The sequence below is a fragment of the Sinohyriopsis cumingii genome, chromosome 3 (genome assembly GCF_028554795.1).
Source record: "Sinohyriopsis cumingii isolate HCF-2022 chromosome 3, ASM2855479v2, whole genome shotgun sequence".
Classification (NCBI taxonomy): Eukaryota; Metazoa; Mollusca; class Bivalvia; order Unionida; family Unionidae; genus Sinohyriopsis; species Sinohyriopsis cumingii.
Genome location: NC_142963.1, coordinates 20,179,616 through 20,198,640, shown reverse-complemented (window position 1 = coordinate 20,198,640; position 19,025 = coordinate 20,179,616). Strand labels below are relative to the sequence as shown.

The 19,025-nt window shown below is 35.9% G+C and overlaps 1 protein-coding gene across 1 annotated transcript in view; it reads right to left on the bottom strand.

Moving 5' to 3' along the window:
* LOC149802510 (serine protease 27-like) overlaps positions 1-1,649 on the bottom strand; it is a 116,933-nt gene extending 115,284 nt beyond the window's left edge. Inside the window, exon 1 of the mRNA XM_089951754.1 lies at positions 1,299-1,649. Within this exon, the coding sequence (XP_089807880.1) occupies positions 1,299-1,391 (93 nt within the window). The 5' untranslated portion in view covers positions 1,392-1,649. The remainder of the gene's footprint in view (positions 1-1,298) is intronic.
* Positions 1,650-19,025: the final 17,376 nt, after the last annotated feature.

The window sequence follows — 19,025 nt, the reverse complement described above, 5'->3', positions numbered from 1 at the left end:
TGAGTGATTTTTATAATACTGCTGACATATCGGGAGGTCTCGTTTCTTATTCTTTATTTCGGGATTCTTGTGGTACACTAAACGATAACAACGTTATTAAAAAAATCTCTCTCTCTCTCTCTCTCTCACACACACACACACACACACACATCGTGCAGTGAATAAAGGAGCTACGTATTAATTTTGCTAGGACACTGGTCATTTTCTTCAGAACGACATGAGGGGGTGGTTTTTTTTTTTTTTTTTTGATCGATTAAAATATTGATTAGTGTCGATAAATGTAATTAAAAGAATGTTTGTCGAATGTTTGTAGTCCAAGTATATAAATAATACTCTGTATTTTTATTGTTATAAAAAAAGCCTTTAAACAAATTTATCACAAGACTGCCACTCCGCCTAGAGAATAATTAGTGATTTTACACCGTAAATTATCGCTTACGATGATTTGAAAGCGCAACCAACATGTGACGCGGAAGAAATATGTAAGTAGCTCGAATGAAAGCGCTAATGATAATAACCAAACGGTCTCAGGGTAGATGTCATCATTTGTTCTCAGGCAAATGTATACTAGACTCGTTCCAAAGATCTGACGTCAAACATGTTTTCTAACTAAAAGAAAACTGCTTGTATAAAGGAATCACTTTAAATTCTTCCTGTTGAGAATTATCAACCCCTTCCTGAACACTTAAATAATAGTATCGTGGAGATAAATCAGAACTAAAATGTCAAAAATAATTCCTTTATTTTGGCGGAGTTCGAATAAATTCATATTTCTGTCTAACTGATAAGGTTTTTCAGAATCAAACAATTTTTTTATTGTGTTAGTTGTGCTCTTACCCTTGCAATGACAAAATTAAAAATTTGCAGAAGATAAAAACTGTAGACAATATTAAAGATAAAAAATTTAAGGGGATAAAAAGTGGGAAATAATGGCTTGATAATATGATAAGAAAAAATTAAAAATGATGATAATTTTTAACAAGCAAAGATTGTAATAAAAACATGAAGATACTTGAAGGACGATGAAACTATCGCCATTATTATTATTATTATTATTATTATTATTATCATTATTGTTATTATTTTCATCATTTTCACTCTCGTCTCAATATAACATTCATTCTCATCATTATCACATATATCGTCGTATTTGTATTATCGTGAACGATGTTGCCTTTATCGTAAACAGCATTATAATTGTGTGATATTGATAAGGGTGAAATAAATTTAGAGTCAGATAGTATTTTGAGGAAGATAACAGACAATAAAAGAAACGAAATATATTAACACTAACATACCTTCATTTCATAGGCGTATGTACACACATGCCCTATGAAGAGAAGCCCAACGCCCCAGTAAGGGAGCAATGCTGTGTAGCGGGGGACCACCATATAGCTGCCTATGCCTGCCTGTGAGTGGTTTTCCAGGGATATACGGTTACAAGAGATGACTCAAATTGTTGTTGATTCCTCAGTTCGACAATCCCCACCGTTCAATGTACTTATAGGCTACAACACGTTTATGAATGACGCTCTGACATTACTACGACTTATATATTGCCTCCGACTTCTCTGTTTTGCAAAGCGAGTAATAGTAGTACGATATTAGCCTAAGTGTGCGGCTGGCACAGTTAACAACAGCAGTACAGCAACATGGAGTAGTGACTGGATATTGAAGGCAAGGTCAAGAAGTCAATGAGCAAATTGGATTGTAGGCGGGAAGTAGGGGGTGGGGGTTGTGGAAACTCCCTCACTCCCCTTTCTACTTATCGTGGTTTGATACAGTACAGGTTAATCAGTACTGAAACATCCTGCACTACAGACAGATTTTAAGTACCGATGGAGTATCACTGAATAATCAAAACATCATTTGATTGATAATCCTTATATCCTGTAGCTTTCAGACAGAGTAGGCCAAAAATGGGAGACGTGTTCAAATGGTATTGGAGTTTCACCTCGAAACGAAGAGAAAGAAATAAAGAAAATGGCAAGAAAATAGAGACCAATTCAAATTTGCAATTAAAACGTATATATCATGAGCGCGCGTAAGCGGATTGATAGGAAAAAAATTCTGATTGACGGACTCGAGCTATTTGACATTCGACGTATTGGTCTATGCAATAAGGATATACAAACAAGGCAAAATTAATGCTACATTATTTCAAACCTCGTTTCAGACACTGTAATCAGCGATGAGAAAATGTACTTCTGCCGTAATATTACTTGTATTACATTTGTACACTAATATATTCATAACAATACCACTGAAGTTTCTTTTGGTCGTTGCAGATTTATATGCTTTTATCAAAAGTATCCTATCCTTTGCGAAAAAGGACTTCTGACCATGTTAATAATAATAATAATAATAATAATAATAATAATAATAATAATAATAATAATAATAATATTTATTATTATTATTATTGGCTCTGTGTGTGTGCGTGTGCGTGTGTGTGTGTGTGTGTGAGAGAGAGAGAGAGAGAGAGAGAGAGAGAGAGAGAAACAGAAACATCTTGTTCTTACAAAGAAGGACATGTGACCATGTACATTTGTGTGCAGATTTGTCTCAGTTTGACGCGCATTCTAAATTAGAATTTATGGTATCATGATTGGGAGTCCCCCAAAAAATACAATGAAAAGAAATGCGTGCTTTAATGTATACAATTAATATGCTGCTAGATTTGTATCTTCATTTCACATATTTTGGCTATTATGAAATAAAATCGAAATCAGTGATTCCGTTACATTGAAAATAACTAAGTGCAACTCAAGTATTATCAGTAACAAGGGTGGGGAAAATAATTTGCAACCGCTGACTACCACGTCTGACACACCACTTTTGGAATGCGAAAGTTAATGTTACATCGCTTGACCGTTTCCCACACAAATGCTCGACACAGATGTCATGACACTGTAAAAGAGGTTACATTTAGACGTGCATACGTGTCGTGCTGGAAGGCAATTTTTTATTTTTCTACTACTGTATTAGGGTGAGAAAAAAAAAACAAAGTTTTGATGGATGGATAAATTTGCCGATGACTTGAAAGGAGGAAGTTTGGGTGGATTAATCATCGAGAATTATAGACGCACCCACTTATAGATGGAAAAAGAATATTATCATATGGGTTAAGGAAATAAAATTCATCACATACTGAGAATTTAACGCTGGTCACCGAGTTACGGCATCCAACACATTCTCTCTCTCTCTCTCTCTCTCTCTCTCTCTCTCTCTCTCTCTTTATATATATATATATATATATATATATATATATATATATATATATATATATATATATATATATATATATATAATACTGATGTGGATGAAGAATTTGTGCAAAAGAACTTTAACTTTTGTATTTTTTTTAAAACAAATTTGTACAGCTGTGATTTTCGTTACTCAATTTTCATTACTACGTAGACGGAACTGCTAAAGAACACGTTTACCTTTACCTTGTAGCCAAGATAACCTTGCACTTGATAATTTATATATTATCTTAGAAGCAAATAGATGGACCTTATTTTGTCTTCTTGTACCTGGGTATTATGCAATTTCTCATCTGTCGGCAATTGCCATATCAATAACTCACACTGAACCAATGGTTGACCCTTCAAATATTTGTTCAATTGGGTCACGACCTTATTTTTAAATAGATAAATGACTGCTTGTGTCTTTATAGCTACGTTGAGATGGAGTTCGATGACGTACATATGAGCTTATGTTTATTGCTTTCCATCTACACTGTATGATTTCCAAATTGATTAGAGCCGACTGGGTTTTATCATGTAAATGCTTGCACGTTCTGGCCATATTCGATGTCACTTTATTGCTCCGTTGTCAACCTGGGCACGACATTTGATTGTTAATTTGTTTATATTTGTGTATAATAAGGATTGATACATGCTGAGGAGGAAAGAGTTGACAGAAATAGACGGAGATACGGTGTGTTACGTCACATCAAGAAACGGTTTATTTAGTGCGATGGCACTTTGGAGTAAAGTTCCTCAACAATGATAGAAATATATGGTATTGTTTTCCCGAGACCGTTGCTAGGAGATTAAATGAAACTTTAAACAACATATGCATCTAATTTGTGTAAAGCAAAAGATTTGTCATTTAAAGTAACTAAACTTAATTTCATCGATAATCATGCCTGAAGATTTGCATAGCACAGAATCTGAACGAGTTTAATTCGCATTTTGTTCTATAGCGTTAATCAGTGGTTGATTTCAACATCATTTGTTGTATGATCCCGTATTTTATATGTTGAGACTAAGTTTTTTTCTCTTTGAAATTATCCATTAATGGTTATGTTATATTTAATATTTGGAATTATACCTATTACGATATCCGTAACTCACATAGTAGTGTAACTGCTTACAGTAGACTTTATATTATACATATTTGGCTTCCAAAATTTCATGCATAGAAAATTAATAGTTCAATTGGGCGAAAAACGGAGTACAAACTGGTTAAACCAGTACATTTATAACTCGATACTGCAATTTTCGATACATGTTGCCCCCCAGCATGGTATTTCCAATATTGTTACTTCCCTCCATTTACCTGGATTTTTAAATTATTAACATATGCTGAAAAGAAAACATAAACCGGATAATTACAGGTGTGCAATGTTCCAGTCAGAATCTGGTAATTTGAATGTATGTTGTCAAATGGGACACTTGTCTATTTGAAGCCATTATTATAACACGTTATGTTAAAAAAGGGGGGGGGAGGTCACAATGGCTTCTTGATAATTATTCCAACTACCGCTTGTTTCACTATTTTCCTTCATTTACAAAATAATATTGCAAAAAATATGACTGAAAATAGCGTGAGAAATATTTGACTGGGGCATTAAGTTTTTACGGTTACAGTCAACAGCTTTCAGAATATTTAGCCTGGTAACGCATGTGTCATCTGCTTGAGGTTCAGTCGTGGTGATAAACACTCAAAAGCTTAGACTTTTTTCCAGTTCATACGATCCAAAATAAAATGATTTATCAGTATAGTTGGTGATTGTATTCTAAATCGAAATCAGATTTTTTCTTTACAATTTTTAATCCAGTTTATTAATTAGCAAAAATGCGTCAAAACTAGATGAAATTGTGTTTATTTTACCTGTCCCTTTCTTGAGAAACGACGATTCCTCCATCTACATTTGTCTGGAGATCTAAACAAATGTGACTGGCGAAACATTTTTTTAAAACTTAATTTCTTCTCAAAATTTGGTGTACATTTTTGCTTTGTCAAAACTGTACCTGTGGTAATACTGACTTCCATTTTCCTTAGAGATTTATCCTATGTGAAATACGAAGCTGTAGAATGGAAACCACTCGACAGTCTAATCCATTGGGGTTTTTGTTATGCTTTATTGCCGATAATTACATTGTTGACCTTATGTTTAAAAGTAGTTGAGGAAATGTATCTCGGATAAACTAGATTAGATTGTCATAATAATTTTAAGTAATACTATAGTCTACTACTTTTCACGAAGTTGAATAATTTGGAGGGCAAGCAAAAGCCGATTAAAGGAAGTCGATATTTGAAACAGAAAAATGCGGTCTGGAGACGGGTAGTGAATGGGTTAGTTTAAGTAGGGTTGTAACGAAAGCAACACGTATTTGATACAAGTTTTACCCGTCTGCATCCAATTGCATTCCTCAATCATCTTCACTTTTCCGGAAAACTCGCCCTCTCAGACGCACATCCCTTTTTTTTATTTCAAGCAGCTAGCATAATTTCTCAAAGCTTCTATGTTCGTCTGTCATGTATTTGACCATTGGGTTGTTCACACTGAAAAAATCCGACTCGTGCTATTCGACGTGTTCCAAAGGTGAGATATAGAGCAAAACACGCATAGACGAATGCATTCGCGGTAGCCAAATGTTGCCATTCCGATCTTACTTTGTGTGCGCATTTTCCTTTTATTTGGCACTGCTCTCGTCCGACTAAACATTTTTAAGATTAATTAATACATTGTTTCATTCACCTTTTTATGAAATTGTTATTAGCATTCTGTTTTTGTAGAAGACTAATTTACTGGTGATGAATTAATCTATTTCAGTATAAAATTATGGGGAAAACAGCTCGCTATACCGTGCAGAAGTATTTCGTAGACTTGTACCAAGTTCATAAACAAAGCTTTCAGAATTGAAGGTGGCGCTATAAATGATAGAATTACAGGCATTTAAAAGAACTCTTGACGTAATTTTAGAGACATTTTGGCATTTAAATCAATATGGAAAATAAGTATAAGGTTCAGTTTGTTCCACTGAAGCTATAAACTTTCTTTATTACATAATTGTTATAAAGACAAAAACGTGTACTCGTTAGAACAGAATAAGTAACCAACTTTTGTATCAGTTTAAAACGATTGTAAATGTTGATGCATGCGTATTTGCTCTAGTAGTTTTTTGGAAATAAATGAGATATTCCTATATATGGAAGGTTCCGTCTCGAGAAGTATTGGGGAGAACCTTGAAAGCCATAGGGCCCACGATCTCCGTATTGACTTCACTATCATCTAGGGGAATATATATGCTGTTTATTTTTCCTATACCTGGGTTCCAGATCATACGAAATTATTCTCTGGTAGATGTAAAAATACAGCATTTGAATCAGACGCTACACAACCCCTCCCAAGAGACCGATATACAATCACAGGGAGCCTTTAAACCGATTTTGGTCCCCCTTCCCCGTCTAAACTAGGGCTGGTCTAAACTCTCAGAGAGAATACTACGACCCTCCTAATGTCTGTATATAAGCAGGAAGTTGACTTAATTTGCATTATAATATTGTTTACCCGCCTATCAAGTATTAGCTTTAGAAAAAGTGGTGGTAATGTGTCACATTTCGGTTTAGATACCTCGAGCTCGTGGAGATGAACTCCAACTTTCGTTTCTGTCCCCGGGAGTTGGGAGTGGGGAATGCGTATTGATAAATTTAAAAAATGTATGCTTGGATATCAAAATTTGCTCGAACATGGTGTTCTGTGGTAATAATAGATGTATTTGTCTTAAATTGGAAAACAACGTGCTATGCGTGAAAGACTGTACATGTTCGTACTATGGCTCCTACGTTAGCAGATGGGGAGCGATTTTGCGTGCTCGAAATGTGGGTCGATGACGGAGACGATCGCTGGGTAAGCCCAGGCTGCGTTGGCAACACCATGGCAAAACACTGAAACGAACCGAAAGCAAGGCACGGAAAAGGTTCAAATCAATTCTTTTAGTAACGTACAACCGAAAGGGAGGGGCGGACGGGGGCGCCAGAGATCTTGGTACGTGAAAAACACTTTTGGCCACCATCGTCTCCCCGGGCGCCATTCACCCTTAATACGCCACTGGGTTCCTTGTGAGCTGTTAGCTATCTGTGATGCACCTATTAGAGGAGTGCATTATTTGACATTATCTAACGTTTGGGTCCTTCATTCACAAAAATATCTGTAGGAACATGTACGTGTTAGAAAATCTTTTGCGTAACTCGCTGTTTAATATTGTAGGTAGGTAACTTTCAGTAAAATTTAATAATGCATCTAAACCTCATTAGTTCGGCATATTTTCAAATACGATCACTTCTGTTTAGGCCTTATGGGATTGTGAACTTCATGCAAGATTCATTTACCTCCAGTATTGAAGAGAATGACACCATGCAAAACTTCTCACCTCTAAAACTGAAGATTTGATATGGGAAGTGCCTCAGTAAGCGTGGACATTTTTATGTCTTGCAAAAATACATGTTGAAACATTTGTTTTGAGGAATTTTGCTTAGTTGAAACTAATCAAGAAATATTTTAGACTGATATTTTAAAATCATGAAAATAAGCAAAATAATGTGGCCGAGTGTTTGGAACTATCTTGTTGCTGTTAACATGAGGGCGAATTTTCTGAGCTGTTTGGCGTCGTAGAGATAATATTCAACATTGGATAGTAAATCACCAGATAGTAGGGGTGATTATTTGGCGTCGATAGTGCAGAGTGTCATGGCACCTGCAAGATAATTACAAAGCACGAATAAGAAGAACACAATAACCAAACATACGTATTGGCCATATGGAATAAAATCTACGTATTATATATATATATATAGAAAATTAAGCAAAAACTGCCTGAGGTAAACAATTAAATTTTATAGTTACAATTCTATTCGTATGTAGATTATCTGCTTAAAATTTCAGAAACTTCCATGATTGGACTGCTACTTTTTGTGTATGTAAGTATGTATGTATGTATATATGTATGTATGTATGTATGTATGTATGTATGTATGTATGTATGTATGTACGTACGTACGTGTGTATGTATGTATGTATGTATGTATGCATGTATGTATGTATGTATGTATGTATGTATGTATGTATGTATGTATGTATGTATGTATGTATGTATGTATGTATTATTTAAGAATGTAATGAGAAAGTGTATGGAAATCACTAGAGCCGAAAAAGCTATTGGCAATAATATCTGCATTAGAAATATCGACAGGTCTACATACAACCCAAACTGTTACATGGTATATGGTAATACAGTTTTGCTTCTGGAATGTAAGTGTCCCTTTGTAAGAAACTTCAGCAAGGTGCTTGCTTAATATTTGTCGCAAGTACTACCATGATTAGAAGTCTCAGTTACATCATTCCATGATTTACATGTCAACACAGGTCTTCACATGTGCTCTCTAGATAGACTGGATTTTATCAGGAGTATTATGACAAATTTCATAACAGAAATTTCGCCGATATTAGAAGGGTCATATTGCTGTTGGTATCATAAGATTCCTTGGTGGCTACGATGATTTTGTTGATTTAGGCGAATGAACTGAAGCGGAATTATCATAGCTTCGGAAGAAGGATTTGCACAAGGAATATGACAACTACGTGTTCACGCGAGTTCAGATTGTATTGTGACTAAGATGATGTCAATAATAAGTATCCTAAAGGTAAACTAGTTACTATCTTGCCTAGAACTATTTTTAAGATTACGTATAATTACATCATTCGAGTGCCAGGCTTTTGCAAAGAAATCAAGCCTGCTATAACCATCTTGTTACAGATTGTATATGAATTAGAGAAAGAAACATCTCAGTAATACAATGTATGATTTTGACTGAATGAATAATGTCAGCATTACGAGAGCACATACAACGATAAAGAAAAATACCTAATAGGCCTGAATATAGAAGACGTCAGCGACAAATATAAGAATGAGATCGATAAATAGTGCATACAGGTTTTCAAAGACGCTCTCAAAATAGTTTATCAGACGCCAAAAGATACGCTGGACGTGGTGTTCAGTAGCTAGAAGATTTCACTGAAGAAACTAAACAAAAGACAACTAGTCAATGATAATGTGGATGGTCTGATAAAATCAAAAACATGAGATCGATATCAGAAAAGGATCAGTTGTTGACTCTCAGGACAAAGCGAACAAGTAAATATAAGCGAAGTAAGCAGTTTATTAATAAATTGTTCAGCTGCAGAAGGACCCTATCGTTGCCCTGTCTGCAAGCGATGCAGAATATTTGGCAGCGCCTTTTATCTTTGTGTACTTATTGGAAACCTTCCTAGGTCAAAGAGCTGTTGGACTCTGCCTTCGAACAAACCCATTTGATGCAAATGATCACCCTCTTACTGATCAAGAACAAAATATATGCCATGACATTTGCTATATATCGACCAAATAAAAAGCAATGCGACAAAATTATTTTAGATGAGCCAGCCGTAACAAAGCCAACTCAAATGATAGAACGAACTTACAATGTTTTTATCAGAGTCTCTTTTAGCGTAGGAATAGTAAAACAAACGCCAGAAACCTAAGACTGAGATACCAAATGTCAACAAACCTAGCAAACCCGAGGTCAGCAGAACTAGCAAACGGAAGACCAGCAAATTATAAAATTATGTCGGCTAAACATATGTAGATGACGTTCTTGCAAAAAAAAAAAAACATTAGCAAATAAAACTCCATTTACTGAAGGCGGAGCAATTTTTGTTAAAAGATTTAATAAGACGATAAAAATGCTATTTGGGAACATTTCAGGCAAAGAAATACATCAAAACATTTCTGAGCTTGATGTAGTCAATAGTAGACAAATGTAATAGTACGTATCACAAACGCACTGGAATGACGCCATCTTTAGTCAGTGTTTAAAAAGGATCAAGACAACATAGCAGACAAATTATTCATCATGCAAACCAATAATGTGGGCGACCGAGTTAGACTTAGCAGAATTAAGAGAAAGTTTGAAAAGGGTCATAAAACGATCTGTACCATGAACCTTTTTGGTGTCAGAAATATTCACAATGTTTTGTTGTTGTGACGTTTAAGATAGTAGACCTTAATGGTGAAACTATTTCGGGATCAATTTATGGGCAAGAATTATCTGCATCACCTCTCTGACGCACAAGGCAGTCTGCCCTCTTATTACGGATGACGATACGTTCTTGATCTGGATATAGAATATCCTGCTGAAATTCATGATGCTCATAATCACTGTCCTCTGTCACCAAAAAGTTCGCTTCCAAATAATAATATGCTAAATCCGTATTCTGCAGTACTTAAGAAAAAATAGCTTGGCTTCGGCAATTTTATGATGCCAAAATTGATTCCTAATCTGCTTGATAAAAACGTGCTACGTCATCCACTGCAAAAAAAAAAGCCTCGACTTGGGTCTGTAGCTAATCAGAATTCACACGGAAGTTAAATTTAAGCAAGTAACTTGAATTTAATATTTAGAAAAGTGCAGCTAGAAAAAAAGGAATTTGAATTACATTTTTTTTTCAGGTTGAAGAATACATCTATATTTCGAAAAACCATAAGAATATCAGAAAAGGAGTTCATATAAAACTTATCAATGACGTAATGCGACGTGACAAGCCAGTGACTGACCCAGGCGTCGTCTCATTAAAGATTTTATTACAAAAACTTGATAGCAATCCATAAGAGAAATATAATACATTATTATATGCTCATTTTTTTCCCCGTTAACTTTACATTGTCAGAATCGTTCAGTATTCCCCGATACTGAACGCGCGCGACAATACACATATAGCATTCACGTGAATAAAGGAACTACTTTCTTTTGTAAACAAACAATGGACTCAGACGCCAGCACTTTTGATTTGTAAACAAATCATGTATACTCGAGTAAGAGGCTCTTTACGTTGTGGTTGTTTAAATTTGTTTCTGAATGAACTAAAACATGTTTCGTGGACTGCAAAAAAAACCCAGCTGTTTTGGCACATTCCGCGTTGATACAATGTTTCGGATTTAGGCTAGCTACATTATATAAATGACGGAAGATTAGGTCCTTACAAATAACATACAAGTGACAAGGAATATACTGTTTTCTTTAGCTAGTGATAAGAATGGCAAAATAAAATATACTTACAGTTTTAAATCATGAATTTCCTTAAAATGTTTTTTTCTTAATTCTGCAAATCCGAATTACATGAGCCATGTCATTGGTTTTCAATCTGGATTACACATTTCGAAATTATGTTGTAATTTCGATGATAATTGCAATTGCATCCTCCTTACTGCACTCAAAATGAAATAAGCATTAAATTCTATAGCGTCTTTTTGATAATTGCAATTGAAAGACTTCATATTTTCCCCACATTATGATTTCAAACATTCAATGACAGAAACAGACACATTTGCAGACGCGCCACTTCAATCCGATGTATTTCATGTATAATTTGCACAGATGAATCCAGTCCAAAATCACAAACTTTCGTCGAATCGAAACAAAATACCAAAATATATTCATTCCAGATCAAATGGAACAGTTGTCGAGCGCGCGACTAAGTTCAAATTTATCTGGGCGGAGTTATGTGCGGATTAATAATGATGTCATTGTGTAATGACAAATCTGCGTTTGTGTATTTAGTTTGGAATACGGCATTCATTCATTTACGTTGTTTCTTGTAGTGTATTTTGTTTATATAATTAAACCTTAGGTAGAATTAAAAAAAAGAGCATATAATAAAATGGTTACTGCATTTGTATGGGAAAATATGAACTCGTTTTGTCGGAAGGATATACTGCACTCACAAGTTCGTATTCCATCCAAAAAACTCGTTCATATTTTCCCATACAAATGCAGTAACCTATAAATATTAAATAAGCCAGTTTAAGTCGGGTTTGCTGTACTCGAGCTTTCAAAGTGTCCAATGTAGACTTTCATTATAATACCACCAAGAAGAAATATGGTGACCAAACCTAGTTGCAGCTTACATGAATCTTCTGACACTGCCGTGAAATTAGGATACCTAATGTTTACATCGACTTGTTTGCAATGCGAGACAATTTTTTATATTTCTAGTTTCCCTAGAAAAGAAATCCACTTACAATGTACTGTTATGTATAGTTATGTATATCGCTATAGTGTGTTTAACTTTTGTCCATGATTGTACATTGTAATGATCATTTGTAAACACGTATTACATATCTACTTTCTGTCCATAATTGTAGATGCTATTTTAAGATAAAGACCATTTGTAAGATATAAATATGTTATTTTGATGGGTTTGAGTTCTAAACCCAGCACTGATTATGAACATAGAAGGTTCCAGATAATGAACTTGTTTATAGTTTGGGGTAATTTTCCGTTTGGGTCATAGAGTCGTGTTGCGACATAGGTCAGGTGGGGATGTATAGCAACAAAGAGTCGTGGTGATGTATATAAGGTAAAATAATTCGTATTTTAATTTCAGTCTGAAGAAGTCGCTACTGTTGTGTTTATGTTTTATTTGAGAGTAATCGTTTATTTAAATTACTAATTGGAATTACAAAGTGAATATATTGCTGTTTGGACTAAAGCACTATTTAGAGATTATTGTGAATTTATTCAACGACATTTTGGGTTAAACGATCGTGATATAACAAGACTGTTGGCACATCGGCACATTCAGTGTTATTAGCGCACCAGCACATTCAAGACATGGAACTAATTCGGAACACTCTACATGTTTGGACTTGTGATGCAACTTTAAGATTATTATTTTGGATTTAATTCAAAATACTGTGAGATTCTCTTACATTTACATCGTATAATTTAGAGATAAATCTTATCTGTTCAATGTCACTAAACTTGTTGGTTTAGCTTTTTTGTTACAAATTACAGCATAGCATACTATTTTCAAAAAGAAGTTATAGCTTTAGTGTTTTACTTTAGTACGTCTTCTGCCATAAATCATATAAGATTACAGGGGTGTAAAAGTGAGTGGTTTGTGTGTGGGTGGGGGGGGGTGATATTAAAGGCTCGTATGGGGTGGGTGTGCCTTGACGTAAAGACTCATTATTAAAGTGATGAAACGTTTGAGTTCTACATAACATAAATGTCCTGTCTAACTATGTATGTATGTATGTATGTATGTATGTATGTATGTATGTATGTATGTATGTATGTATGTATGTATGTATGTATGTATGTATGCATGCATGCATGCATGCATGCATGCATGCATGCATGTATGTATGTATGTATGTATGTATGTATGTATGTATGTATGTATGTATGTATGTATGTATGTGTGCGCGTGCGTGAGTGCATGAGTGTGTCCTAGAATTAGATTGTAATGTATTCTTAAGTAGTAAGTTATGCTGCATTGTTCTTACTGGGTACTAGTCAATCAAGTAGGTTCCCCACTATTTTGGAGAGAAATACGAAAGAATGCTGGCAGATGCTTGGATATTATCCTTATGGTTATGGTGGTGTCACAGAATTTTCCTGTAATGATGCTTAATACTTTGCCTTAAAACTTAGGGGATATCTTCGTGATGGAGTTGTACAGATTTGTTAATTACGCTTGTTTTCTACATGTGTCTGTTCGTCTGGTATATTATTAATTTCAATTTTGCTATCATTAATGTCTTTAAATCATGTAACCATTGCGAACTTGACAGGCATTTCATCAGTAGCCACTTGGATCTTAATCAGAATAGAATTCGTATTGATACCTCAAACCTATCCAACCATCACATGTCAGTAAAAAGAGATGTTCTTTGAAGACAGGTGGATGGTTAAAAAGATGTTTCTGTAATAAAATCGTTTAAGGGACCTCGAAAAGTGTTTGGCAAACGTTTGCCTAATCGAGCATTTAAAGTTCAAGGTAACCTTTAAAGACAGGTTTGACTGAATAGAACTGCTCTTATTTTCCCAACAATGCCCACCAATTAACCATCAATTCTTTATTTACGCATACACCCTGGAGATATGAAGATGCCTTGCATTACACAAACGTTAAGCGCTATGATTGCTAGGTTATTATAATTGTTGTAGCTTGATCGCATAATTATACTATTTTTGCTTTCCGTTCTGTTTTTGGAGCTGTGAGTGTCATTTGGCATCGTGTGTATGCCTTGATCTACTGAAAATCAAAAGCTACAATATTTCTGATACCTTCTGTTTGTATTCAAGAACTGTACTCTCAACGGACACTATGTCACACCGTATCAGACTTTAATATGGATTTCTAGCTTTACTATTAGTGTTACTACCTTATTTAAATGGATTCGAGATGTGCCGAGGCACAATAACTAAACAAATATGACTGTATCAAGTACTGCTTTGTGCATCAGAGGCCAACCTTTTTAATTGGGGACGGGGGCGGACTGAGATTGTCTTTTGAGCCGAGCTATTTCTGTTTCTTTTACAGCATGATCCTTTTTAAAAACAGAAATGTAATTGATATAATCGTCTTGTTTTGTTGGGGTTGGGGTGGTGAGAGGTTATAAATCAGAGCAAGAATAGTCTGGGGTTTTTTAAGTTATGCGAGAACAGGTAATTTTTGTTTTAATAAATTACCCCTCCCCCACCGCTTCAGAAAATAATTTAATGACCCATGTCATATAATCGAAATCACATGCGTCTAAAGTTGCATTCATAGTGTATGTTTCAATGTATATATCTATGTATGTATGTTTAGATGTCATTAGTTTTGGCCTATAAATACAGTGGAGTTATGCTATCTATGAAGGAGTATTATTTATAAATATATATTATTTATAATACTTTGAATGTACCTCTTGTGAGTCTTCACAGAACTCTTACTCGTGATGAAATCTCATGGATACACCACTGGAGATGAGTGAATCAATGAAACTCGACTGCATCCTATGATGCGAAATTCTAAGTACATATCACAAAGAACATTACGTTTCAGACGTAAATCTGATCACAGGATTGTAAACAAAATTTCAAACAGGACCCTCTCTGCAGGGTCTGAGACTATTAAAAAAAAATAGGGAGGGCTTTCTAACTGGCTACCAAGAGAGGCTACTGCAAGTACTGTTTATGATGGGTTCGGAATATAGTTTCCTCATCATGTGATGTACCCTACTGTGAGGGTTCATCGAACCTATTCTACATTCCCGAGAGAACGGACTTTAAATTCGGCCGTGAAGCTGTCCTGCAAAAATATCGCATACGCTTATCGTGTCCACAAAAAATGGGGCAAAATATTTTTTTATGGAAACACTGTCAAAAATCTCTTCTAGTCTGGAAAACTGGATTTAATATGCAGACTATTTATCCACAGAAAGTGCATCAGGATATTTTTGTTCATAAGAAGAAGAAAAAAAACTTGCCTTATATTTATTTAAAAAAAAGAAAACGATGTACGCACTTTTTAATTGTAAAAAAAAAGAACTAAAAATATCAACAGGATGAATCTGTTTATGAAGAAGAAAAACTTGTTGAACCCGTAGTGTAAAATTAGATACAGCGTCTTAAAATACAATCTTATTGGAGAGATTAGGTCTGTTTACAACATTAATACGTCTACACTATGGTATTTTTATGACCCGTGATTGCTACAGCTGTTGAAAAATGGGTCAGAGGGAGCAATATGCGTATTTATACTAACCAGGTAAATGCATTAGGCACACTAAACTGCTCTACAGTGAAGAGCAAGAGTACCAATTGCTGTAAAGTGTTTCACATGTTGCGTATCGCATTATGCTGTTCGCTTTAATTTATAAGTAGTATGAGAAAATATAGACCCAGATATGTTATCATATGTACCAGCACATCTGGGTTTACTTGATGCCGTAACACGAATGGCGTAGACCTTGATCTGCCTCACATGATACGCTAGAAGATTCGGCTTTACTCGCATTAATGGTAGAACGTAAAATGAATAGAGTCGATCCTGATCTGCCATCATATTATGATCAGGTTGATCTGGTTTTACTCTGTTCGCATGACATTGTCAAAAAAAAAAGGAATTTCGTGAACCTGGATATTTTATCACATATTGAACTGCAGATTCCTTGAACTCATCAGTATTAAAAACAACAAGTCAGGCCCGGATCCTAAGAACAACTTAGGCTCGCATCCACTGGTTCATCATGTGGAAGCAAATCTGAGTCGACGCTGTTCGCAGTTGTTTTTCCGTTCAGATAATATACGGTAATCTCACAGAAGAAACCATTACAATACAACACTACAGGCAATGAGTTTTAGGAAGAAATCCCAACTGAATATTTTGGATTACACCGACCATACATAATTATTTACAAAAATTATTAACATAATCAAGCAAGTCCTTACTTTATTTATTCCTGCAAAGACTTTGAATGAGGTAAAACAAAATGATGTCAAGAGAGAAACACAAATTTGAATGAAACAGATGAACCAAACAGGAGCATGAATTTGGGAAGTAATCATGATTAGGACTACTAACTGCAGATAGAACCCGTTATAACGCGATGCTAGGGTCCAAATAATAATATCGCGATATAAGCGGGATCGCGTCAACAAATTTTTTTAAAAAAATTCCCATTGCTGTAGTTGTTGTGGAGTTTAACGCCTTTTTTCAGCACCCGACAGGCTATACTTGGTGGCAAGTATTAATGGTGGAGGAAGAACCCGGGAAAATCCCGGAAAGAACCACCGACACACGAGAAGCTACTGGCAAGCTTTCTCACATACCCACATTGGCCGAATTCGAGACTCGAACCCACGCAGACAGAAGTGAGATGGCAGTGATCCGTAACGGAGAGCGCTTTAGACCACTCGGCCACTCGGGGCCCCTAAAACTTCCCATAAAAAATGTGCATCGAAATTTGTCGGAACTTGATAGCTTTTCTATATTTTCATTAATAAATATAGTACTGCAATATGGTTTAGAAAAGTTTCCAAGTTAAGGCAACATTAAACGCAGTGCTGGGATTAAAAATCTGTTAGGGATACGAATAATCGACTTTTCAGAGAGCATGTATTTAGGATGTTAAAAAAGGTCAACTTAAATTAAATGGGAGTCATGCTTCCACCGCGTTATAAGCAAAATCGCGTGTTATAACGGGTTTTACATGTAGTTTCCCTTTCTTTGTATATGTTATTTGTTAAAAATTGGCGTGTTATGAATAATATGAAATTAAACAATCATATAAACATGATTGTGTGCGTATGTATGTGTGTGTTTCAACTTGCTTTTTAAGCACTTTCATATACACATAATAATTCCCTTAAGCAGTTGTAAACTAGAGATTCGTCCCACATTGCACAAAGTTCTGTTTAGTCAAAGTGCAACGTTTTTACTAGATCCCAGGAGTTGTATGCCTTTAGGTTGTGCGGGATGGTGGTAGAAAATGGCTGTCTGAAAATTGTACGTGGGTGGTTAGCACAATTCGATGTGTGATCATAGACTATCACATGGAGGTGATCACAACTAGATGGGTGAGGAAGTGAGCAGCTAGCGACCATCAAGAACACAAATAGGTCGAACGCGGTATGTCTGTGGTCACAGTCGGAGAAGGAACAAATACTGGTACATGGATGACTTGGAGACAAACAAAACTGTGTATTCGATAATGCTTCAGCACCTATTGCGAAGTATATGTTCAGCGACATAAAGAAGGGATTAAAATCCTGACATGTTGAAGTGCGGAGAGAGAACCATCGCCATTCACCTCAATTGCTGTAGATGGGGCCATCAGGCTGACAAGCACAAAAAATTGAGAGAAATGTTAGGTACCGTTTTATATACAGTTGCGCACATGTCAGGGTTTTCGAAAGACAGAGACCTGTCAGCAACAGCCAGTTAAACTATTCCATTGAGAGAAATGTAGTTCATCATAGGACGCCATACCATACGTCACACGCTATCACGTGTCATGCCTTGCATATAGCAAATGAACGCCCTACAAAATGTGGGGGTCCGATTACCGATAGTGAAAATGGTGATATCATGGAAACAGTACTCGCTGCCCGAGCAAGGCATCCAACTGCATCTTCTGGACGTGCAACACCGACCACAAGGCGTCAAAAAAGTCTCTCACGCAATAAAAGTCTCGATCAATTCCCACGATTATAATCTGCCAATCGACGAGCCAGGTGGAATGCTGGCAGGATAGTAAAAAGACCACACCTCCAGTACCTCCAATCCTTACAAGACAATCTCCGCGAATCTCCGCTTAGCCGCCACTCCTTGTTCACAAAGAGAGCTGAACCAGAAAAGCTGACGATAATAAAGTCGTAGTCGACTAGCAAGCTACGAAATCATCCGAAAAGAAAAGGCTATACTTTAAGCACCTCTTCTGTCAGATATCCGTACGATGGTGAACTAAGAGGATTTCGTGGCCCTAAATGCACCAATGAAAAAAGAAGAGGTTGATTCGGCATAGAGTGACACCTATACAAATGCCAGCCAGCTTCCATGCGGTATCTGTTACATAGAACGACGATGTGATGGTAAAACGATTAATCCTGTAAGATAAAGATAAAAAGACGTTTGTAACCAGCCTTATCAACATCCTAGTAGAAGAGCCAGTAGAGATCCGATAGGTATTAGCCAATCATCGTCCTCTGTTTATAACGCCTGTCTATACTAAGGTATTTTAAGATGTGAGAGTTTGTTACATCTGCTGAAAACGTAATCGACCAGACCGGGTGAGAGACCACTGCCAACATCACCAGCAAAGACAGTGAAGGCCGCCCATAGCAGGTGTAGTCTCCAGCTGAGAATAAGCTCGAAAGAAAACAAAGATATCTGTTACATTCCACAACCTGCGAAACTACGA